Source organism: Lagopus muta, chromosome 14 (assembly GCF_023343835.1).
Source record: "Lagopus muta isolate bLagMut1 chromosome 14, bLagMut1 primary, whole genome shotgun sequence".
Lineage (NCBI taxonomy): Eukaryota > Metazoa > Chordata > Aves > Galliformes > Phasianidae > Lagopus > Lagopus muta.
Genome location: NC_064446.1, coordinates 12,108,637 through 12,133,249, shown reverse-complemented (window position 1 = coordinate 12,133,249; position 24,613 = coordinate 12,108,637). Strand labels below are relative to the sequence as shown.

The 24,613-nt window shown below is 45.5% G+C and overlaps 1 protein-coding gene across 4 annotated transcripts in view; it reads left to right on the top strand.

Annotated features, from left to right (window-relative positions):
- GRIA1 (glutamate ionotropic receptor AMPA type subunit 1) overlaps positions 1 to 24,613 on the top strand; it is a 165,107-nt gene that overhangs the window by 42,361 nt on the left and 98,133 nt on the right. For 3 of the 4 annotated variants that reach the window (XR_007379793.1, XM_048960463.1, XM_048960464.1), the window contains exons 1-2: positions 13,439 to 13,754; positions 15,799 to 15,936. Coding sequence is in view for 3 of the 4 variants with exons in the window: in XM_048960463.1 (XP_048816420.1) it covers positions 13,673 to 13,754; positions 15,799 to 15,936 (220 nt within the window). In the remaining variant the exon portion in view is untranslated. Of the gene's footprint in view, positions 1 to 13,438; positions 13,755 to 15,798; positions 15,937 to 24,613 lie in introns of those variants that run through there. The other variant, XM_048960465.1, reaches the window with a different exon arrangement.

Below are 24,613 nucleotides of genomic sequence, written 5' to 3'. Positions count from 1 at the left end.
CTTCAGCTACCACCAGTGCTGAGTTCATCCCTGCAGCATCCTTATGCAGTGCGGATACAGAACCTCACTGTTTTGTGACTCGGTAACTCGAGCACAAGATTCTGCCCATGGCTGCACCAGAATGCTGCACAGAGCTGGAGGCACCATGGTGCTTCTGGTCGAGCCATGCAGGAAGAGATTTGTGAAAGGCATTGGCCACTCAAAGATATTTTTTTTTCTATCAGTCTTTTCCTATTGTTTTGTGCTAGTCTCATTTAGGGCGAGTTCATTAAAGGTACTCTTAGAGTCATTTACTAGCTCTCAGTTCTCTTCCCATTTCACCCTTGTCTACCCTCCTGATTCTGCCTAATGCAGAGGCAGCAGTGGTGGAGAGAGCCCTAATCTAATAACTCTCTCAGCCCATGGAAAGCAGGGCAATACTTCTTGCTGTTACAAGAAATGGAAGCAGAGGAAGGGAGATGTTTTATTCAGTACTGCTTTGTAACCTTTTCACATACTAGTGGGCTCTGAGCATCCTGGAGCCCTGACTCTGCTGTGGCTTTGGGACCAGGGAGCTTGAGTAGCACTCTTCAGGCACATTTATGTGGTTCTCCAAATAGGGCAAATGAAAAAAGCACACGTGATTTAATTCCAAAAACATTGAGGTCCTGTTTCCTTTTCCTTCTAAAAGTCATCTCCCCTTTCTGCCATTCGACCCTTATTCCTATTCTCTCTTAAGTAAGTTTTGAGTCCTTCAATCATTTAGCCATCTCACTTGCAGCCTGTACTGGGGTTGTTCTAAAGGACCAACCCCACCCTTAGCCCAATCTGATTAGCCTTAGTGTTGCCATAGTGACCTGGTGGGTTTATTAGCATGGCAAACTGATAGAACTGCATAACTTCTGCATCCGGGGAATATAAAAAGTTAATCCTGTATTTAATCATGCTTATAGGGCTGACATTCAAATCGCAGTTGCAGGATGATCAGGAAAATGGCTGTCATTCCTCAAACAGTGCTTCGCTTTAAGAGGAAATTGGGGTGGGGTGTTACAAAGAAAAAGAAGGGAAAATGACTTTGGATGCTAAAATGAAAAGGAGCTAAATAAATTCAGATGTTATTCAAACTAGGAGAAGGGAGAGAAACAACCATCCCTGAAGCAGACAATACTGGATCCTTATCCAGTAGGTTAAGGATGTAGACTCTGTCTACAGAATTTTCTTATTCTGAGGAACTGGTATGCTCCCAAGGACTTTCTTATGAGGAGTTTGGAAATGTACAGAAAGTGGCTTCCATCTTTTACTGATATTTCCTTTTTACTACAGAGAGTCAAAATGTGTGTATTCTTGATCCTGACTGTTGTCATGGTTACACAGCTACTTGGATGCTGCTGCTTGCACCCCACAAAGCTGCTGCACTCAGTGTCTGGCGGGATCAGCTTACCGTGGGCATGGGGAGGGATTGGAGATGGTGGGGATCAGGACTGGGCTGGGGAGGGTCAGACCTGGAGCAGGGATGGGTTTCAGACCCAGGAGTTTGGATGAGAAGATAGTGGTTGTTATTTTACAAATGTCTACTGGATAATGCTTGTAAGATCTGCTCACTCTCCAAGTATATTCAGCCTGGAATGATTCTGCTTAGACCACTTTTTCACCCAATGGTATGACTGTATCAATTAAAAAAAAAAGCAAACCCACTACCTAATTCCTGTGGATTCCAAGAACAAGGACCATTTTTCTGCTTAGATTTCATTTTAAGTCGTAATCCAGAACGTTGTACAAACCAAAGCTGTGTGAAGGAGAAAGCTCTGGTGCCGATCTCTATACTGTTAGGTCTGTGCATCTCATGGAAAATCTCCTGTCAGCCAACAAGATTAAGTGGCAGATGTACTGTTTACTTTTCTCTGAAAAATGGCAAACCAAATATTTCTATCTGCAGCATCTCCCCAGACTTCTTCTCTTTTCTGTTTTGTTTTGTTTTTTTGTTTTTTTAGCCAGAGGGTTTTCAGCTTTCCAAACCTATACAAAGGAAGCACTGGGAAGAAAATTATTTTCTATCAAATGCAGACAGGCAGAAAATGCCAATTTTCAGAGAGGATTTTTCAATGAAAGGTTGCAATTTTCTGTCAAAAGCATCTTTATTCTCTTACCAACTACACAAAAATGTCACATCTTAGGTCTTGTAGCACATCCCTCCCTCCAACACTGCAACTGGAGACTTGTAGGATATTAAACTTTGTTTTGGAATTGAATAAGGACTCCTGTGACCAAAAGGCAGTGCTGTTGGTTGGGAATGAGCAGATCTGTGCTTTTTCCAACTGAACTGCTGCATGGCCTTGTGCAAATAATTCTGTGCTATCTTCTCCCTTCTATTTGATAGGTTGTCAAGTAGTCCAGGTGCAGATGTCTGTACTGAACCCAGGATGCAGTATGAGCTGTAAACATGCTCTATGCTAATGATAATCTTGGGGTGGGGATGGGGGGGAGGGAGCAAGAGAAGGAAGCATAAATGAACAGGGGAAAAAGAAGTGAATGAACAAATCAATTTTTTTTTTTTCTGGAAGTTTGAAGCACCAAATACATAATGTACAAGCACTGTATCTTGATGTGCTGCCCACTGTAAGAAAACTGTGGGTGGAAGTAGGTGGAAATGAGCAGGGTGCCCAGTTTTGATGGACACGCTCAGGTATGTCTGCAAGACCTACAGCAGGCAGCAGGGAGTGAGGTCAGCCTCCTACTCCCAGCTCTCCTTGCCTGAGGTTACCGGCTTGTCTGAGGACAGCAATTAGCTGGTTCCCAGCTATGAATGGGCTCAACTCCCTCATCACCTACACTGCTTTAATATTGAAGAAGAATTGTGTCTAATAACTGGGGACAGCAATTTGTCATGGTCACTTGCATGAAAAATCCTAATTTCTTTGTGGTTGCAATAGGAAATGTACTGCTTTCCTCTCACAGTGGGAATTCTAAGGGATGCAGGATGTGTCGTTACTCCCCATAAAGTGCTTTTCTCACTCGATAATCTTTGGTGATATGGTCTGTAGTGGCAGGTGAAAGGGCTGAGACCCCCTTGGCTCTGCAGCTCTTCCCATCACAACTTCAGCCCTGCTTTGGGCACATCTAGGTTTTCATCTCCACGTGCATCAGGCTGGCTTCTGGCCGTGGATGTTGGAGCTCCATCTCTGTCGTGCCACAACTGCAGCAGCACAGCCTGATCTTGGATCCACTGCTCATCTCCAGAAGCTTTGTACGCCATCGTGGGGGCAAAGGGCTTTGCTGCAGAGGTCGTTGTCAGCTCAGGGATCAGTGAAGAGGTGAGGGGATGTGAGCAGTAAGTTGCCTTTGTAGGTAATTGAAAACATGTCAGAAATAGGAACAGTATTTAAATTGAGAGTCTCCGTGATTCTTCTGTACTTGGTGAGCCTGGGAGTTACAAGAGCTGTCGCATGGCAGAGAATTAACAATTCTGAATGAGAGGTGCTGCCAATTTGAATTGCTTATTTGGAGACCGAGGTGGGAGGGGTGTCCATTTGCCTGTCTCAGGGTGTTCCTGTGCCTGCTCTTGGATTGTCATTAAAGGAGCAAAGCGGCTGTAGGAATGTTTTCATGGTGCAAGTCCTAGTGTATGTCATGCAAAAGACCTTTTTTCTTGTGAATCTGAAATAACGTCATGCTTTCCTCCACTGCTCTGTGAATGAGGATGATGGTAATAGCATATTACTTTCTTGAATGTCTGTGGCTTCTGTAGGGTCCAGGAAGCACCACCACCTTTGTGGTCACAGAGTGCATCTTCTTCTCTGCGCTGCTCACAAACAGACTGCCTTGGATGGAAAAAAGGTGTAAACAAATGCTGGTTCTCACACTACTGCAGAGCATCATGCTGAGGCTCTAGTATTTTACAGGTTTAGTGGGGCTTACACTTAGAACAAGCATCTCTTACCTTAGAGGTCTCATTGGAGGTAACAAGGTTACCAGCTTGTAACTCCACCTGGTCCATGTTCCCTTGCCTTCCTTCAAGCCTAGCTAAACCTGCAACAACGTTCTCCCTGGGCTTTTTGTCTCTCCTAGGGCAGAAATAGCTGTTCTTGCCACCCTTACCTGTAACAGCACCACTTAGTTACCACTGCAAAGATGCCTGGGAAGCTCCTAAGGGACCAAAATGGACTGGAAAGTGAAGGCTTCTCGAGGAATGGAAATTCATTGATCCATGGCCTTTTCTTGTCGTACATGCGCATGTGACTGGAAAATATCTTTGGATCACCTCTAACAATGAGTACACATGGAAAATGTCTCACTTAAGGGATTCATGCGTGCAGCCCTCAGAGCCCAACTGACAGTTTATAAACTGCCTGGGGGATTTTTATATGCAATTGCCATTAATTAACATTAACAAATACCAATTGCTATCTGAATTCCCTACTGGAATTTGAGAACGACACCAGCATTTTCTGTAGGAGAGAGGTCTGTTCAGTATCACTCCCCTGAGTTCAAATTTTCTCGTGGGTTTGTTTGTATGTTCCTTTCAAGAGACTGAAGATTTCTCTGGAATAGCCCTGATCCTTCATAGTGCTGTAGTCATACAAAATAAACACGGAGAGCTGATTGTATTCCAGGAGATCTGAGCTACCATGTGTCATCTCCAAAGTGAACTGACCTTTCCACTCTCAGGTGGACAGTTCTGACCTTTTGTGATGCTGATGAGAAGCGTGGAAGAAATCATGATTAGGGGGAAACTGCTTTATTAACACAGGCAGAGCACAAGGCTCATAATCTGACAGTTTGCCTCTAGGTGGTGGGATACGAGAGAAAGCTAAGACATGCATCCATGTTACACTCATTGTAACACTAATGGGAACGTGGTATCTAAGAGGATGGCAGAGAGATGAGATGAGGAATTGTATTTATTTATTTATTTTTTTAGAAGCTTTCTTGTACTGATGGTTATAGCAATGGTAGGCCAGGTTCCTACTGCCTCAAATTCTCTCAGTAAGGCCCTTTCACAGGGGTGCTATTGTTTGCCAGAGGAAGGCAGGAGGTCCTGGTAAAGGCAGTAACACTCAGTTGAGTTTGGAAGGTTTAATGCCACGGAGCTGTTTGTGAATAGGGATGTATTCTGAGGCATTGCAATGCCTGCAAGGCACAGACACTCCCCTTTGCAGGTCTGAGGGGAGGAGGGATTCGAGAAGGGCTTTTCTTGTACAGCAAACAGAGCTTTGGAAAGTGAGGAGGATGGTGGGAGGGGAAAGGAGGGTGAGAGGAGAACGAGTGAGCTCGTATTATATTCCAACTGTTTCCACGGTGACATTTCATAATCACAACTCTTTGGGGGAAAACATTGCATTGCAAAAGCTGGAGGAGGCAGGATGGCTTTGCGGATGCAGCCGGGGAGGGAGAACTCTCCCAGCACCTGTGGCTCACCATCCAGAGGACTTGGAAGCAGGGACCAGCTGAACTCGTGTGGCTGTAACATAAGCTCTAAGAAAGGAATTGAAATGCATAGCAATGATCAGCTCCTTCCCTTTACTTCAAGGATGAGCATTTATAAATAAATATGATATCATCAAGCCAGATAGGAAGTCTGAATTTCTCATGGTTCTTGGCAGGAATGAGAAAAAGAGGGATGTATGTAGAAAAGAGCCCACAGGATGTACCTAGCTAAGCATCAGTAAATAGATGGTAGCCTGTGTAGTTAATGAATTAGGTCATCAGGTCTCTGCACTTCACATCGTCTCTTTCTGCACTCTCTCTGCTGTGGGGCTGTAGCATGAAAGCAAGCTCCTAGCAGGCAGAGACAAGAAAACCTGACTTTTCATCACCAGGGCTGGTTGTGGGGTGCCCAAGCAGAATTATTCATTTTTACAAAGCAGCACCATGTTCACCTGAATAGCTTTGAAGTGTCTGTGGTTCCCTGTGTTGTTTTAGGCAGTGTACCATCATGCTGCTACAGATGGAGAGAGCTCTTGGGGGCTTTCCTACAAGACGCGGGCAGGGGAGACAAGGGCTGTGACAAATACACATGGCTTCTGTGTTCGGAGACTTTCCTTCAGCTCCCTCTGCACTGAGTTGTGCTGTGGATTTCAGTCCCAGCCCTCCTGCAGGTGCTGTGAGTTTAAACAAAGCACTTGTTCTGCCAGCATCTCAGATGGGATAAATGCTCTTTTTTATGTCACTGGCCACTGGTAGCTGGATGATGGAAGCTTTCTGCGGGCAAGGTGGAATGATGCTAAGAGCCTGAATAGAGCTGCTTCTGCAGAGATTAGTAGAAGCATTAGATTTCTTGAATTACACGACTCAGTGCAGTAACAAGATCTTTAGTTTCCAGCTGCCCGATAGTCCTAGGCTGTACCTGAAGCAAGCACGCACATATGCATGATTTCTAAAGCAATTACTGTATCTTTATATTTCTAAAAAGTCTTGTTTGCTATTTTTTTGTGACTGACTGTATACAGCTCAATGCTTCATCTGTAGGACTGCACAGAGCTCACTAATTATCTGCTCCCATTTGATTTCTACTTGTTCTAATTGCCAGCATTGTTACACTGGATTGCAAACTTAGTGGAGCACAGGGTGACGTGGTCTTTATGTTCTGTTCTTTCTGTCTGGGTTTGCTGGAGTACAGAGGAAGTCTCGCCTTTGTTTGTATTTCATCACTGATCTGTGCTTATGATGTACAGAAAGTCTCAGGCAAAAATCTTGATGAGCAGAGAAAGTCTCTAAATATTGGACATCTCCAGAAACACGTAGTGAAACGTTGCCTGTATTATCTTCCTTATCTCTCCCTTCCAGCCTGGAAAACAGGAAGAGTCTTTTTTAAGGAGACATTTGTTTCTGATTATATCCTTGTGTCTCTCTCATTTCTGCAATGTCTAAAGGATGAAAAAGAAATTATAGATAACTCTCAAATCCTCATCCACCCATGACACTTTACAGCTCTTTGCTCAAACAGAGCAGCCTGACAATGGGAGCTCAGCTATTGAGTGCCCATAAAATGCAGTTTTCTTGCACAAGGGAGAGCTACCACTGCTGCCAAATGTGTCCCCTTTCCCTCTGACTACACATCTGCAGAGCTGGCAGCAGTGCCCTCTGGCACGTCACAGTGACACTAAGGACTCGCAGAGGACTGGAATGCTCCAGCAGAGTAGCTGAAAGTCAGGGCATCCCACTGCTATGGGCCGCTGCCATGCATTTGTAGAAAATTACTCCGCAGAACCTGAAAAATGTTTTTGGAGCTATTGAAGAGGATCAGAGACGGCAGATTTGAGTGTCTCTAGGCTGGGCAATACTTAGACTACCTGGAGCTTCCCATCCCCTGATCATCTCTTCTTTCAGCTAAGTGCTGCCAGTCCTTTCATTCTCTTGTTACTAGCTCTGGTGCTTTTCTGTATCCCATCCTGATGCCTGTCTGTTTCTTCTCTGGGCTTTCTCCAAAAAACGGATATGTTGGATTTTCTGTTTATTCAGAAACTGCAAATTTCAATTTCTCTCTCAAGCTAGAATCAATTTCAATCTACAATTATTAAGATTTTTTTAAAAAAACAAATCTTTTCTTACAAAATTACATGCTGGCATTATATATCACAGTGACTTCTGACAGCATATGGAGGGCGCTGGGGTTATTTGTGCATATCCCACATGTGACAATAAGGAAAACCTCTCCTTGCTGGATTTGGTGGGCGTATATCTATCGTCACCTATTGGGCCTTGTGGGCTCCAACCCAACAGCTCACACACACTGCTGATAGGGGCAGTGAGAGGGAGGGACTTCTATGAGATTGTGTGATATGACCCGACACAGCAATTCCTATTTCCTTCAGAAATGGAGTATGGGTAGCAATTAGGGAACGAGGAGAAGTGATGTGAACATCTGTATTGATTGCAGAAATGAGCTACAACAAAGCGCTGATAATTCTGGTGATTTTTTCTAGATTCTTTTGTGTGAGGCTTTCCCCATTCCTGCCTGGTTGCAGGGAGGCTGCTAAAGATGGGTGTGCTGCAAGGGCTGGCAATGGGCACTCCTTTCTTGACTCCATTGTATGAGTTCAAAGCTTTGATTCCTCTGAAAGGCCAAGATCAACCACCTTGAAGCTCAGCCCACACGCTTGTTTATTTTGCGTGTTAGCAAAGCAGCCTGGGAAGCACTGAGCCAGATGGTAATGATGGGATCTTTGCAAGGCTGTTTGAATTGCGGCAATTGCTGCTGCTGCTTTGTTGTTTTCTTCTTCCTAAATCAGCATCCTTTTATCTTCCTCATTTCACATTTGTTTTTTTGCGTGTCTTGGGTTTCATGCCAGGGATTAAAAATGAGGGTTGATTCATATATCAATATTAAACTGTATAATCACCTCGATCATTATTTGACTTCATCCGGAGCGTTCACGTCATTCCAGGATCTTTGAGTGCAAGGAAACTTCTTAGTGCATATGAAAGCTTCGCTGAACTGCTGATAACCAGAACGTCAGATTTAGGTTGCATCCGATCCGTCTGGCTTTTCACAATAAATGATTCTCTTCATGTGTATTTTCAACATCCTTTTTAATAGTTCTAATTAATTTGTTTTTCATTTCAACTGGAAAAGAAAACCACAATAGCACAATCTGTGGCAATAATTGGATATTATGCTCTCAAGCAGTAGACCTACTGTAACTTTAACGCATTACTAGTAATTTCTGCTTCCTCTGGTGAGGCTCACAGAAGCATAAGGTGTTTTAATAACAAGCAGGGACCCACCTACAACTCTGATTTATGTTTATGACTCAGCAAAGAACATAAAATGAGACTAGGGCACAGAGCATTTCCGCAAGCAGTTAAAAACCAGCCATTCACCGGAAAAAAAAACGAGTAGTAGCAGCCTCCTGTGTGTAAAGAAGAGAGCGTTTGGGGGTTGCAGATGTTCTTTAAGTAAAGGGGTCACTCGAGATTTGTCGCCTAGATCTGTAGCATTTCCAGAAGTGCTCTCACAGATGGAGACCCAGCACAGTGCTGTTGGTGTTGTTGTCCATTTGAACTGTTGTTAGCTGAGCCCACCCTACAGAAACGCACCCGTTGTCAGTGGGCCAACTGGATGGCAGGGGAATAAGCCATGAGAGGAAAAAAAAGGCATAGCAAATCTGAATTTGGCTGAATTTGATGCTTGTATTTGACTTGAGCTAAGTGCACTGATTACGTCCCCGATTGGCTGCAAGGAAAGCTGCAGCCTTGTTGTGCTCACATATGGTGACACCAAAGCCCAGGTTATGGAGCCCTGGTCCTTTCCACACTGCTGGTACCTGCAGGCAGTCTGAGCCACAACTCAACATCCGTTTGCTGGCTGTTGGATTTCCAGCTGAAGGATGCAAAGTATTTTCTATGCCAATTTGATTGACGGGTTTATCTTCCAGTCCATTTACTTACTTAATTATCCCACAGTGAGCAAGGAGTCATTTCTTATAAATATGGTAATAAACCAATCAGGATCACAACAGAAACATATTCTTACACAGTTTGTGGAAAAAGTCAACTTTCCCAATTTTCAGCACATATCATGCTTCCCCTATCAGCAAGCAGTAAATTAAGAAACAATATCTGATGCTATTGTCACCAGATATCTGGTGATAGCTGAAAACCTTCAGGGACAGTGACCCTACCACCTCCCTGGGCAGTCTGTACCAATGCATCACCACTCTTTCAGAGGTTTCCTAATATCCAACTTACAAATCCTACAAAGATACATCCTCTGTCCTTTGTCTTTGTGCTTTAGGGATACTGGAAAGGAGTGAAGCTGATGCTTGCTTTAATTTCTGAGTTGTTTCTGGGATGTCAAAGCCTTTCACTTGACAACTCTGGTTGTTGCCTGAAGAAGAGAGAGACCACTGATGTCTGAGGCCTGATTCATTGATGAGGGAGATCTTCTGGAGATGATTTGAGGACTATAGTTCATAGATGCAGTTTTTCAATGGCAGAAGTAATACCGTTTTAAAGGTTGAAGCAAGTGTCCTTTGCCTGTGCTTATGCAGTGACACTGCTCATGGGGACAACAGCACTGGGGGGACGTGAGGTAGCCTGTCCTCCAGAAGCTCCTGTGATACATTTTATTGCACTATCCTTTCATTATTACCATTTTCATTTTTTTCTCTTGAATCACTGGGAAGATTGAATTCCCAGAGTTTGTCTGCTTAGCACCTGCTCTTTGATCGTTCCTTGTTCCAAAATAACAAAATAGATGTCATCAAGGCAGGGAGAGAAATGCACGCATTCCTTTGGCATTCATTTATGCCAAGACTCTGCAAAACCCATACGAGAGTCTGGATTTGGAATTTATTTAAATTTATTTAAATTAATCACAGTAATTACATTTATCAAAAGCCTCCTTTAGTGATTGTCCAGCTAGAAAATAATGGACATTTCAGAAATAGTAGTATTTCAGTAGCCTCTTTGAAGACATTCAGGAGCATCATGTAAAACACAATGGGCACCAGAGGAAATAACTCTGCTGGGAGGTCTCGGACAGATGCCGAGTTCTGTTGATTCCCTCATTTTTCAAGGCTGGAGGCTTCTGCATGTGAATGAGTTCTTTGTTTTTCCAAGGATTCTGATACAGAAATGTATCTGCTGCAACAACCGCTTATTTCCTATCCTGGAAACAAAAGCTCTGATAGCAAAGACCATTTTGCTCCCATGGTCAACGTGATGCCTTGAAGAGGAAAGAGGAAGATGACACACAGCCTCCCCAAAGACAAAGCTCTCTGGTGTGCAAAACCTCGGAGCTGAAATGGGTGCGAACAAAAGTTCTCACTGCATGCAGCAAGGTCAGCTGCCAGCAGAGCACAAGGAGAAGAGAAGCTGTGATGTATTCCTTTTCTTGTCCTTACGTCTGGCAAAGATCTTAAGTAAACCGGCTATGCTCTTTTGAAATTCCATTACAATGTCTCCTATGCTTAATTGGAAGGCTTATTGTCTTAGACATGTCTTTAGCTAATTCATCGCACTCAATTGCATGGATTAATCTCTGCAGACCTTGTTAGCTGCTCCCTGTTAAGCACCAGATGCCTGTCTGTCACACCTGCCTCTTATGGATCCTTTAAGACAAAATAAGGTTCTTCCTAATTCCATTCCCTGGTACTTTTAGTTGCCTCCTGATCCAGATGGCACCATGCAATATACGTTTATCTTGTATGTTTTCCTTTGATTTCTGAAATTCAGAAACGTTTGTTCTTTTTCTTGTTTTCAATAGGAATATAAATAATTCAATTGATGATTCAGTTGGGTTTTTCTCTCAAAGAGCCCAGGACTATCTGGCAGATGGATTGATCTGTCATTCTGTTGTGACCATTTATGTGACATCTCAGAGGTTCATCAGTTTCCAAAGACTAACTTTGGAAGCTCAGAAGCTATATTGCTTCGATGTTGATTTAAATAATCTTCAGAGCAGCTAGAGTTAATTCCCAGCATCCTTGTGCTAACGAACTCTGAATAAAATGCTATTATCTATGGGGAAAAAGGAAATTAATACGTTCGTAAAATAATGGTCTTATTACTACTTATCTTGTTACACTCCGGTGTGGTTCTCCTTATTAAGCCACCTGCACTCTGAGAGGTTTATAGACAAAAGCAGCATTATTAATTAATACAACCGTGCAAGCTTTCTGTGGGCAATTACAATATTTTATTGTTGTGGCTACTATTATTATTACCAGACGGGCTGTTTGGGAGTCTTGAAAACACGCTGTCATTTTCCTATTGCATTGGTTATTCCGCAGTACCTTTCATCAGCTTACAAATGCAGCTGTTTCTGCTCAATTTTGGATGGAAATCAAGAACGCACTAAACCTATGAGCACGTTATTGTAGCCTCAGATCAGCATTGCTTAAGTTATACAAGGAATGAGATGGATGTCAGACGTAGGTGCTACCTATCCACTGCAGATGTAGATGTGATTTGCTTGAACATGACTCCTCAGCCAGTGGGACAGGGTAGGAGCATCTTATGGCTGCTGTAACTCAGTGCTGGATGCCCTGACAATTGTTCTAATGAACCTGCAAGTCTCTGATACAGAGAGTTGTTGTTCTGGTCGAGAAAGGCTTGGGGAAAAAAAATGAATTCATTCTTGAAGGATGTTTTATTGCTTGCCATAGGGACAGTATCAGTCTTCTGGTCTGTTTGCAGTGCAGCTGTCCTTACTGTCCTTGTAAGAGGCCACAAAATTGTAGGCATCAGTACAAATCTGCTCTGATGCAAGCTTTCACATACAGTGCTGCAGTCCCTGCACCTTCCCTGGCATTTATGTGGGTGTTAAAGAGTTTTGTCATCCCTGAAGTTGCAGTGAAATCCATAAAACTGTACAGGAAAGGATAAAGGATCTCAAACATTAATTTGCAAGGAGTCCTGGTCTGCCCAACAGCTCCTTATGCGGGTGCATGTGGCACATCAGTCACCACTCTGATGCTTTTCCTGTTTGACCACCAGCTTGTGGAAGAGGGGAGAGGAGATCAGGGAAAGGCACCCCACACCAAATCGGGATATCTGAGAATTGGGGGCATCTGAGAACTCTAATATTTTTTTCTTTGTTTCCTCTTTGCACACTGTGCACACTCCCTGTGTGCAGTAAAGATGCAAAGAGTAGAGGCGAAATCTCTCTGTCCAGACATGGATATTTGGGTTCTGGCAAGAGGCCCCGGGTTTGATTTGGGACTTTGGGACTCACAGGAGAAAGGGTGAATTTTCTGTCCTCTCTGAGATTGTGGCTCTGTGCTCACAACAATTTGGCCTCATATCTTTCTAAATCCCAAGTGTTGCCTGAGGGCTGTTCTTTATTGTTGTTACTTCTATTGATTTGTTTTTTCCTTTTTGCTTTTGAGCAAAGCTGTTTATGCCCAAATAAGCTCCAGCCTCACCAGAACCACCACAAAACAGTTCCTGCAGTGTTTCAGGCTGGAAAAGCTCCCAGCTTCAGCCACCTGCCCAATCTGATAGTGGTGGTGAGCACAGCAAGCGAAGGGGTGTCAGGTCATGCAGGTGAAAGGTGCAGCAAGGAAGGTGTGTGCTGGGGGAGGTGATTTGTTTTTTTCCTGCTTCAGGATCTCTGGTTGTTGCTCTGAAATCCTCCCTTCCAAGGCACATTTGCAGGTTGTATCCCTTTTTATTATCCTATAGAGGTGGATCCATTCACCTCCTGGACCCAGGGGCAAAAGCCCAGGCTGAGAAGTGCTGGATGAAAGCAGAGGAGTAGAAGCCCTTTCTCTAGAGGAGTTTGCCACCTACTGATTCCCAGGTTCCTGTTAGCTCCTGCCAGGAGAAATGGAGGGGCCGTGTGGGGGGAGCCAGGAACTTGGGGGTAGGAGGGGATTGCCCTTAGAGACCTCAACCAGGGCCTTGGGAAAGAGCCGGCTCAGGGGGAGCCCAGCTGTTGAGCTCCGACTCATCGGAGATGGCAAAGGAGCGCGGTGGCAGCGCATGGTGTGCATGCGTGCGTGTGTGTGTGTGACGGGGGAGGGATGTGGATGAGGAGCGGGCTCTCTTTCTTTCTCACAGAGCTCAGTTAATCCTGCTATCAGGCGCTGGTAAGCAGCAGTCTCAGCGCTGGATTCCGAGAGAAGGAGACGCGCAATTCAGAAGGCGCAGCAGAGGGGAGGCGAGAGTGGCAGCTAAAGAGAGCAGAGCGGGGGAAAAATCAAATCTATGCTCGGAACTGGGCTTCTTTTTCGCCAATGCAAAAGGGAATATGCAGCACATTTTTGCCTTCTTCTGCACCAGTTTCCTAGGGGTGGTGTTAGGGGCCAATTTCCCCAACAATATCCAGATAGGTGAGTGTGGAGCTCGGGGCCGGTTGGGAGCGATGTTCCCCGGCAAGCAGTGGGTTGGAGTGGGGCCGTGGGGAAGCACTGACCCGTCAGCCTGCTTGCAAAGGGGAAAATGTGCGTGTGTGAGGTGTGGGGAGCAGCGTGTGCTGGATTTTCGTGTTGATATGAGCTTTGCGAGAGCAGAGATGTATTAATTTTTCTTTGGGGGAGGGGAGGATTGAGAATAAATGCTTGTACACCCCAGCACAGAGAGAGAAAAGTGCCTCTGAAATGGAGGAAGCGTGAAAAAAAGATTATTCGTTTCTTGCTTTGTGAAATATCTGGGCTGCCATTGTGCGTTGCTGCATTTGCAACATCAGCGGTTGCATTATACATTTTTGTGAGGATGCTCTCATCTGTGGGTAACTGGGACGAGAGGTAACAAACAGGCGCTCTCTGTTGTTGTTGCTAAAGAATAAGGGCAGAGCTATTGGAGGAAGATTTTGCGCTGGAGTCTCTTTTCATTTCATGCTACTTGCTTCCCCTGTGTGCCAGCGCTGCCTGTTTGATTCCCTTCTCCCTTCCTGCAACTTCTCAGCGCTCCTCTCCCTCCCAGCCCCGGGTTTATTATTACTCTCCCATTGATCTTTGTTGACGATGATTTGTAACCCAAATTCCCTTCCCTTGCATGCCGGTTTCCTTTTGCACCTCCCTTCTCCTTACAGTGCCAATCAACCGCTAATCCACCAAGTTCAGTCAACTCCTGTTTTAGCCTCGCTGCACAATCGCTGCTTTTACTGCTGTTGATGCTGCATCCCTGCCTTCCTCCCTTCCTGCCTCCCTTATACCCCAAATACACGCAGCATCCTAGATTCTCTCCCTTCCAGCAAACACAGATGATAGCCTAACTCGGCTACTAGCATCCAATTCCTCTGACACCCATGATTAGGCAGGAGAAGGGGGGCATGCGGGGGAGTGGGGGATATTCGTGCGCAAATAGCCCGCTCCACACACCTAGGAGATGCCCTCCATACGGAAGATGAGCGAGCAAGCAGGTCTCTGCATATTTGCTTCTTCCCAAAGCCACCTGCCCTGGGGGGTGAGGGGAGGGGAGCGGGGGTGGGAATTGATGCTCCCTGCTTCTCTATTTCAATTCAGTCTGCTTTTCAAGTGCTTTGTTTCCCTCCCTCTATCATGCAAATAGCAGTACTCCCTGTAAATGCGCGTAGATAGCAAGGCGGTCCGAATGTATCAGCACCCTTCTGGAGACTGCGAAGGGATCTACCGCAAGTCAAGTCTCCTTCTGGGGGAGCAGCGGGAAACTTTTCCCAGAGCTGGGTTATCCCGGGTCCATTCGGGGAGGCGAGCTCTGAGCTGGGTCTAGCCTGGTCCCAGTTTCCGTCTAATTTATGTTGTCCCGTGGTTCTGGGCTCTTTTGCACTTGTGTTTGAATGGATATTTCTCAGGATCAGGCTTTCGATTTCTTGCCCAGTCTGAGTTTGGCCTCTGTCACCTGTTAAATGTAGGGGTTTTCCGTGCTTCACACTTCCAGCAGCAGCAGCAGGTGTGTACCGTGAGCCCTGCTTGCTACGGCTCTTACAGATCGGTCCCCTTGTGCCCAGCGTGGGGCAGGGCTTGGCAGGGCTGTCCTGCGCCCCTCAGGGACCAAACCTGGAGAGCAAGATTCAAATTGGGCCTCACTGTGAGTGGAGCAAGAGGAGGGAATACTCAGATTCCTCTTTTATAGCACTGGCAGTGCTTCCGTTTCTATTTCTTAAAGTTATGGGAGGGGTGAGGAGGTTGAAAGCCAAACCCTGAGCTTCAGCCTGACCCTGGGGGCTGCTGGGCTCTGGGTGCATCAGGGCTCCTGTATGTCCAGGCACTGCATAATGGGAAGGTTTTCTGCTCCCAGCCTGCCTGCAGCAGGCATGGACCCCTTGTGTCAGGTGTGCTGGAGGATTTGGAGCTGCAGTGGCATCTCTGGAAACTCCTCTGCAGGAATATTTCAGACCGAAAGGGCTGCTAATATAGGTGTGCTTAAGACTTCTTGTTTTGTTTTTCTCCCCAGGGGGGTTATTTCCTAATCAACAATCCCAGGAACATGCGGCTTTTAGGTTTGCACTGTCTCAGCTCACGGAACCCCCTAAGCTCCTTCCCCAGATCGACATTGTGAACATCAGCGACAGCTTTGAGATGACATACACCTGTAAGTAGCGGTGTTTGCCGGGCTTTCACTTACTTTGCTTTTTCATTTACTCCTGACTGTTCATGTCTGTACATGGAACAGGGAGCATCTTGCTAAAAATGTGCAATTCTCCCTCAGGGTCCAAGTAAGAAATCCCCAAATGCACAGGATTTCTGAATGGTTTTGGGGTGTGCTAGGACACAGGGTTGAGGTAGCGCTGCAGTTATTCGGCGTGCCTTGCATTTTCTTTTAGTGCTTCCCAAGCAGTACCGAACCCTTCACAATTCATTTCCTTGTGTTTCTCTAACCTCTGCCTGATTCCTCACTGAGGTTTCATTCCCATCTTCCCTATAGTTCTGCTGTACAACAAAGGTACCCCTTCCCACCCACGGGGTGCACCAAAGTGTCTGTTTAGTGTGAACCACATCCTCTTCAGTCCCAGTTTAGCCATCTGTCCTTGCAATTTAATAAAGGCTGAGCAGAAAACCACACCTTGATGCAAGTGGAGTCCAGATCTGCTATAAGAGGAATGCCCACAGGGACAGAGAGCTAAGAGAGTTCCATTTTCAAGTACCAGTGAAATTCCTTCCCTTCATAGTCTGTTGGATTGACATTGGCTCACGTCTGTGGGAGCCCTTAGATTCACTGATTCCTCTTTGCAGATCGCTCGTGGAGAGTGGGATGGATGTGGACAAAAGCTGTCATCTGTGCTAAGAAATACACAGAAAGATAAATCTGCTTTTCTGCAGAGAGCATCCAAGAATGTAGAGAAGGAGAATTCATAAGGCTCTAAAGAAAAATAAGTTGTTTTTTTTCTTGTTGGAGGGTTTACAGGTACAAGATTGTAGGAATTTCTTGGCCAGTAAGGCACAGAAGAGAGAAGCAATAATTTGGCTCTGCTTTCCCTGGGCTATCTAATGACATATCTAAAGATTTTCTATTCTCCTTAATATCCCTTTATTTGCTATCTACAAGATTTCCATCAAGAAAGAGCAGCTATATCAGCTCGGTCCAATGGCAATTCCTTGGCATGAGAACTAGAAAAATAGGGAAGAATAAAAGGCCGTATCTGTCAAGGGAAAATGTCACCCACCTGGGGTAGAGTTGCTGACTGTGGCTGGGGATGAGCTATTTCAGTGCTGATAGCAGGGAGAAAGCAGACACTGCAAGAATATCGCTAGAATAAATTCTCCATCTGCGTGTAGTTGTCCCTCCCTCTCTATGCCTGCCTGAAATGATTTTGTTTACAGCATTAGCAATGATAGCAAGGCCACGATACCAGTTCTGCTTAAAATGTCTGTCATTAGTACCACAGGGGTGGAGGTGGTCTCACAAAAGCTGAATGGAAGCAAGACAGCCTCCCAAAGGATGTTATATTTGAGCTCTATGTAGGGCACATTGTCCTAGATCAGACCAGCAAAGCTCTCTGCACAGTCCAACTTCACTTGTCCTCGTTTCTCTTTTTCTTCTTTTTTTTTTAATTAAAAACTTCCTAAGTCCTTCAAGACTATGGAAAGCAGCATTTGTTTTGTAAGCACAAAAGGTGTTAGTCCATGTACTCTTGGGGTAAACAAAACAACAGCAGGACATGTTGAGAGAGACTCTGCTGCTAAAACTTTTGCCAGGAATTATCTCCTTCCTCATCTTCCAGCAATTTCCCTCCCCAGTTGCCAAGACTGGAGATCAGCGGGAAGATCTGTTTATTTACAGTGAATAAAACCCTGCCCACACACAGGTCCTTATCATCTGAGAGAGGGCTGGCCATGCTGCCAGTTAAAATACAGTTTTTGTTCCCATGGAGATAGAGAACACAGCATTTCTCTGCTGTTGGAATCCCCTCTTTCCCTGATGGCTTTGGTTGAGTGTGTTTGGAACCTGCAGATAGAGTGCTGCCCCTATGGGAGCTCCAGCAGGAAGGACACCTGGTAAGGTCCCAGCCCTGCGGCACGTCCTGCCTTCCCATAGGAGCCATCCCTGTGTCCTACACACAGTCCTTATGGCAAGTGCCTGAAGCAGTATAGGGAATATATGAAGAATCAGCAATGATGGCAGAAGCAAAAGGCTTGTTGGGCAGCTTGTGGGGCAACGACGAAGTGGCAGTTTGAACTGCAGCAAAATGACAGCACTTTGTCTAAGGAGATCATATGCAAACTGTATCTCGGTATCAAGTGTGACACTGTCTACCTCTGCCTGACACAGATCTGCTTGCTTGTTAGGCTGGGTGAGCTTTGGTGTGACAGGGAGAGAATTTGCAGTATGAGATGCTCCCATCTGCACACAGGTGACAGTAATAGGGAAACGTTAACGATGTGCAAGTGATGATCATAAATTGGTAACAGCAATACCCACAGAAGTGATACATCTGTGCAGTGTCAGGAGGATGCTGTTGTTGCTGTGCTATTGCTGTGACAGCCCAACCACTTCGGGTTTTCTGATGCCTCCAGTTGTGGTCGTCTTGTTGTTATATAGAGATTGTGAATGCCTCCTCTTGGGTTGGAGTCAGCCTGAGGTTTCTGTGGTCCCTGTGCACAATACATCAGCAAATTATGATTTTAATTGTAAATATTAAGACAACAGAGAAGTAGTAGATAGAACATGTGGTGACCTCATATTTCAGATGTGGTTGATGCTAATGTTATTAGCTCTGAGACATGGGCATGTTTCAATAGCTGAAATATCATCCTGAATTCACCTCTGTCCCATAGAATATATGGCAAGGAGCAGGCTCTGTGTTTGCAACTCGGCTTATGATGTGGCTTAGTGGTCTCTGACATGCAATGAGAATGCACAACTGCTGCTATGAGCATTCTTAACCAAAGACATTGTGTCATTTCTTTGAAGACTATCCCAGTTGCTTAGGAAGAAGGTGAACTTACAGCCCTTTCTTTGGCAGAAGTACATAGCAATGCTAGCTGTCTCTAAGGGGGACAATGATGGGGTGGTGTGAGTGAAAGGTTTGCACAGCGATGCAACAGAGCAAAACCATTCTGATCAGCTTTAAAATGGGTTCTTTGACTTCAGCCATTTTTGGAAAAGTGTGCTATGACCTCAGCAGGTCTCCAGCAAACCATCTTGCTTGGCTTTCCTGAGACTGGCTGTGCTCAGGGCAGCCCCAGTGCAGCAGCAGATATGCTGCGGGTTGGAGCTGAGAGAAGAGGGGTGCTTTGCACTGGATGCATGGGCACAAGACTGAAGCACAGGGCAGAGCTGTAAATACTTGCTTCTGTGAGGTCTGTGGTGGACAGCAGCACCATATGCTCTTGGCAACAAGGGAATACAGGGCTATTGAGTGGGAACGTGCAGCACTGGGAAATTTTCTTTTATTGTTTGTCTCAGCCTCCATTCATGCACGTGTAATGTACATCCCATCCACTGTGCACAGTGCAGCTCCCTGGGGGATACAAGTTGTTTCAGCCTCAGCTCCTTGGCTTGATTCAGTTTGCAGAAACTGTGCTTTCAGCCTTTGGCAGCAGTTCTTGGGTGAGCACAGTCAGCGATGCTCATTCCAGGTGGGTCACTAACCTGGTAAATCCATCCCTGCAATACTCATGCCACTTCGCAGTGATGAGCCGCTACCGAAACCCCCTGTTCTGCAGTGAGCCCCATAAATTTGGTAGGGAACTGATCAGCTTTTGTGCACACCGGGTGCTGGGCTGCTGAGATGGGATGGTCAGGAGTTGCACACCCAGAGCACAGAGGTCTGCAAAGAAGCATGGTAGGATTTTTCAGGTGCATGAAAACCTGCAAAGCGGCTATTGCACTAATTATCCCTCTCCCTCCTTGTGTTCATAGCTGTAAGCAGTGAGAGGTCTTCATGCTGAGGAGGGTCTGTGGGGTGCTGCTAGCATGTCAGCAGTTGAATCCATTCTGTGTACTAGAAAATGGATGTGCAGATGGGAGCCTGTTCATATTTTAGAAAAGAAAGCCTTCCAGCAGCAATTACAAAGGGATTTGCAATGATCACTTGCTCTGTTCTAATGTTCTTATCAATAGCAGCAAGCTTAGATCCAGATCAGCCACGAAATGAAGTATTTATTTTTGTTCTTCTTCTTGGGCACTTACGTATATAGATACAGTACTTCTGGAGATTGCTTTTTATCTCCTAAATTACCTCTCAGAGACAGGGAGGAATAGGCAAACATTTGAATGTTCTCAAACGAGGAACTAAATTTGGCTTAATTAAACAATTATTGCATGTTTAATTTAAAGGAATCTACTTTGTTGACAAACATACGGTGGCCGCTATTTCTTGGAAAGGTATTGCTGTAATTATTCCAGCAGTAATCAATTAAAATGCTATTTTTATAATTAAACTTCCGCAATCTAAGTAAGCCCAGCCCCGTAATAGCATGTAATTGATGTGGTGTTGGCATTTATTTTTGCAATATCAGAAATCCCATGTAAATGCTTTGGGATTTTTTTCCCCTGTAGATCCCAGCATGACTACTTAAAGTGAGCAAAGCCAACAGAAACCTGGATTTAGTGATCAGATGCAACCTGATTGATATAAAATAGGCACTACATAGGAGTATATCTCCTTAGATTTTGCAATGGAAAAAGGTCCGATGCGGGCTGATGAATCAGCGCATCGATTCGCATTAGATCAAACTAAGGTTAAGGGTGCTCAGCTGCTGGCAGGGATGGGCTGTAGCTTTCTGTTAATTGCATGTTTGTCTGGTGAGACGCTCCCACCCTGCCGTAAGATCCAGCCACAACGAGGGTGCTGATGGGCATCTCTGGCAAGCGTGAAAGCCATGAGGTGTGGAGAGGGGCAGCCAAGGAATGAGTGGGTCCTGGGCGTGCTCCGATGGGCTCTGGGTGCTCAGCAGTGGCAGCCACCTCTGAGGAAGTTGGGAAATCATCCCATGTGCTCTTCTCAATGTATAAAACATGAGCACCAAGCCATTTCCTTATGCCTGGCTGCCAGGGCATGGCAGGCTGTCTGTCTGCCTTCACAGTTCTGGGCACAGAGAGACCTGGGTGAACGTGGGCTGAGATCATGTGTAGAGACGCTGATGGCAATCCGCTGTCATTTGGCAAAGGCAGCCCTGCTGAGGGACTGGCAGGGCACGGCAAGAACAGGTTTCCCCCAGTCTGGTGTGCTCATTTCTCACCCGTGGCAATGGGGACAGTTATTCTTCGCACAATTTCTTCATGTATTAATTTTTTTTTATCCTGAGCTGCGGGAGTGGTGCTGGGGAGAAAAGCTGATGTCACATAATTAGGAAGAATAGTGGGAATTTCACACTTGCAAATCTATCTACTCATCTGCAGAGAATCCAAATATTCATTGTTGACAAGCAAACAAGAGTGAAGAAGGAAAATTTGTGCTCAGCAGCAGGCAAAGAAGGGATTTTAGAAGCAGCAAGCAGCAAAGGCCAAACATGCTCAGTGTGTGACAGCCACAGCTTCTTCCTCTCACAGCTTATCCTTTCTTCTTTAAAATAAAGCATGTTCATGCAATAGGGACAGTACTAAGCTGCAGACACATGGGTTTAATTTTTTGGCTCTTAAATAGAGATGTGAGAGCAGGAACGTTTGTGTGGCTTTAAGGAAGGCAGGATGGGGAAGCGCGCTGTTCCCTTTCAAAACTCCAGCAGAAATTTTAGATATACACATTTACATTTTCTCTTAATAGGGTTAGGGCCCCAAAGGCGTTAGCTCTTTGCCAGTAGGAATGGAAACCATCCCAGTTAGCTTCGGTAGCACACAGAGCTCTGAGCAGACACAAAACCAACATGCTCCTTAAAGATGCAATAAGCCGGCGAGGCTCTAATATTCTGCTGATCCAAATTCTCCAGGGTGTGGTGTTAACACAAGTCTGAAGACAAAGATGCATTTATTTCAACTACGCTCCTTTAAAAAGGGATGAGTTTTGCTTCTCTGCTTTCAGTTGTGGAGGATTGGAACAGGCTAACATTTTTCCCAGTGAGAAGTGCCATTTAGTACAGCACAGGATGTCCTCTGGGGGCTGCAATGGCTCCTCAGGAAATCAGGACTTCAGTAACATGAAGAAGAGCTGGACCCAATCGCCAGCAACCCACCATCATCCCGGCAAACAATGTTCCAAAATAAAACGGGTTGATTAACATAACAGCGTGCCATCCAGCAGGAGCTGTTCCCTGCTCACCTGCTGAACTGATCGCTCATTAGCTGCAGTAATGAGTCTCTAGTTGATTTTCTTCTGCTACCCCTTAGCAGCCAGACCCACTCATCCCCTCTGGGGCATTCTTTAAAAAAATAATACTAATGTATCTCAGTTGCTTCCCCTGAAAACCTCACCTTTGTCAGCCCTCATCCCAAGTTGCAGCTTTATGAGCAGACGTGCTTATATATTGCAGCACTGATTGATCTCTTAAGAAAGGAGCAGTGAGAGGCAATGAAGAGGCGAATCACAGCTACAAATTGCCCTATCTTGACTTCTTCAAGAGGGTCTTTTCATTCTTTGATTCTATTTGTTTCTGACAGCACGGAGGAGTGCACAAGAAAACAACTGACATCTGAGAGTGAGGATGTAGCGTTTGACTGATGGCAGGTTTCTTGTGTAAAGTGTGTGTGTGCATCTCCATATACTTCGAGAGTTTTGGCTTTGATTTAATAAGCAAGGTCCTGCAAGTCTGCTAATGTAGAGGAAGTGGGAGGGAGATGAAAGCTTGAGGGCTGGAGGGTCTGAAGAGAGGCACAGTAACCACTGCAGGTGATAGGGATGCAGTGCAGAGGGAGCTCGCATAAAGGGAGGGCTATTTCTCCCCTCCCAAATACTTTGCTAGAAGTAAGCTTTGGTGAGCAAACCACATCAGTGCCTACACTGATTCAGATCTGGTTTTACTCCTGCTGGCCAGGATTCCCCAGTGTCTGAGCCTGTTGGCTTTTCTTCCACTCAGCACCAATCCCCCATTGAACACAGTCCATGAGAAAGAGGACAGTGTTGCTATTCTGGCAGGTAAGCAGAAACACAAAAAAAAAACAACCAGAAACAATTGCTAGCAGGTTTGGGACTGTGAGTGAGAGGGTGTCAGCACAGAGCACGCAGGGACAGGGGATGGAGAAATGTTGGGTCAGGAGCAGCACTTGGAGAGTTTCTGTGGGAAAGAGGATGGGCTCTGCAAGTATCTGTGGTCGTGTTGAGTTTTTCCTTCTCTCTTTTCAGCCTTTACCCAGAGTGTCCTTTATTGAATGATGAGCATATACCATTTACATATGGCTTATTGCGTGACACCACAAGGCATGGTGGTGGCCATGTGCTGGTCCTGAGATAAAAGGTGCAGATATGTTGGTGCAACACAGGATGAGGATAGGCCATGGGTGATGGAGACACAATGGACAAGAAAGAGGGCAGTTTGGTGAGGGGAGAAAAAGTGAGGGATAAATTCTGAGGTGCAGACTGTGGTGAGGTGAATGCTAGATCAAAGGTGGAAGGGAAAGGCTTGGGGATGACCATCCCAGTGGTCCAGGAGCAGATTGAAAGTGGCAAGGTCCAGGTCAGCCAGGGATGTGGGGACAGATCTGGGCCACCAGCACAGTGCTGCAAAGGGCCAAATCAGCCCACGGAGCTGCAGCTGAGAACAAGGCTTGGCCTGCAGGGAGTTCATGACAAATGCCTTTGTGCTGAAGGTGATTAATGCTTTTAATGAACTACCAAAGGAAGTTATAGGAAGCCAAACTGCATATGGCTGCAGGGCTGTTGCTGTTGCAAGCAAGGATGGGAGGCGAGCTGCGGCACAGCCTGCCTGTGCAGTGATGCTGTTTTCAGTTCACTGTCCCAGAAACACAGTCAGGCACAGCAGCTGTCCTCAGTCTGTCCTGAGCAAAGGCAGAACTGAGTGCATTCCATAGATTTAATCAGAACTAATTTCTGACATGTCCTAGTTCTGGGGTCTTGTCTGGTTGGGTGGTTGTGGCTGCGCCAACCAAACCCTGCTGCTCTGAGTTGTGGGGATGGCAATCTGGGAGTCCTCAGTGCAAAAATGAAGGAAGAACTGTCACTTAACTCTTCTTTCCCCTGCAAAGCACAGGTGAAGTTCTGCTTTGCCAGTGTCTGTAGAGGGACAGAAGAAGAGAAGGAAAGAATGAACCCAAGCTTGAACAGCTGCTCCTGCCACATTACTGCTCACTTTCTTAGCAGCATCCTTAAGCAGCAGGTCCCACATCCTTAAAGATTGAAGAAAGGAATTTGTCCCCTCTAAATTTTCTTTCTAAAGATTAGTTGCCCTCATCTAAGCTACTGAACAAGGTGACTTCTGTAATCAGCAGAGCCCTCCAGTGTATGATCCTTTTGAACAGTTTCAGACACCCATCTTAGCAGAGGAGGATTTGCCCTCCAGAGGTGTGTGCTTATCTCCCTTGTCGATGCAGCAAGCCAAGATTACAGGCTTGGCTTAGGCAGCTTACCCTGAGACCTTGAGAGGTAGGTGAAAGGAATCCAACCCAAAATGTCTGCATCTGTATCACGTAAGTGTTCAAAACTCAATGCATTTAATGCCTCGCCAGTACCAAACATTTTCCAAGAAGCAGCCTATGAAACACCACACGACAAGCAAGCAGTTTGTGGTTGTGCTATTCTGATGTTTCAGTAAAAACTGAAGAAAATATTTGTTCATGGTTCATTGTTCATAGGAACCGCTCTTCTCAGGTTCCCCGTCCGTATTCCAGTGCAGTACTGCAGCAGTCCTTCAAGGGCAGGGCTCTGTTGCTGTCT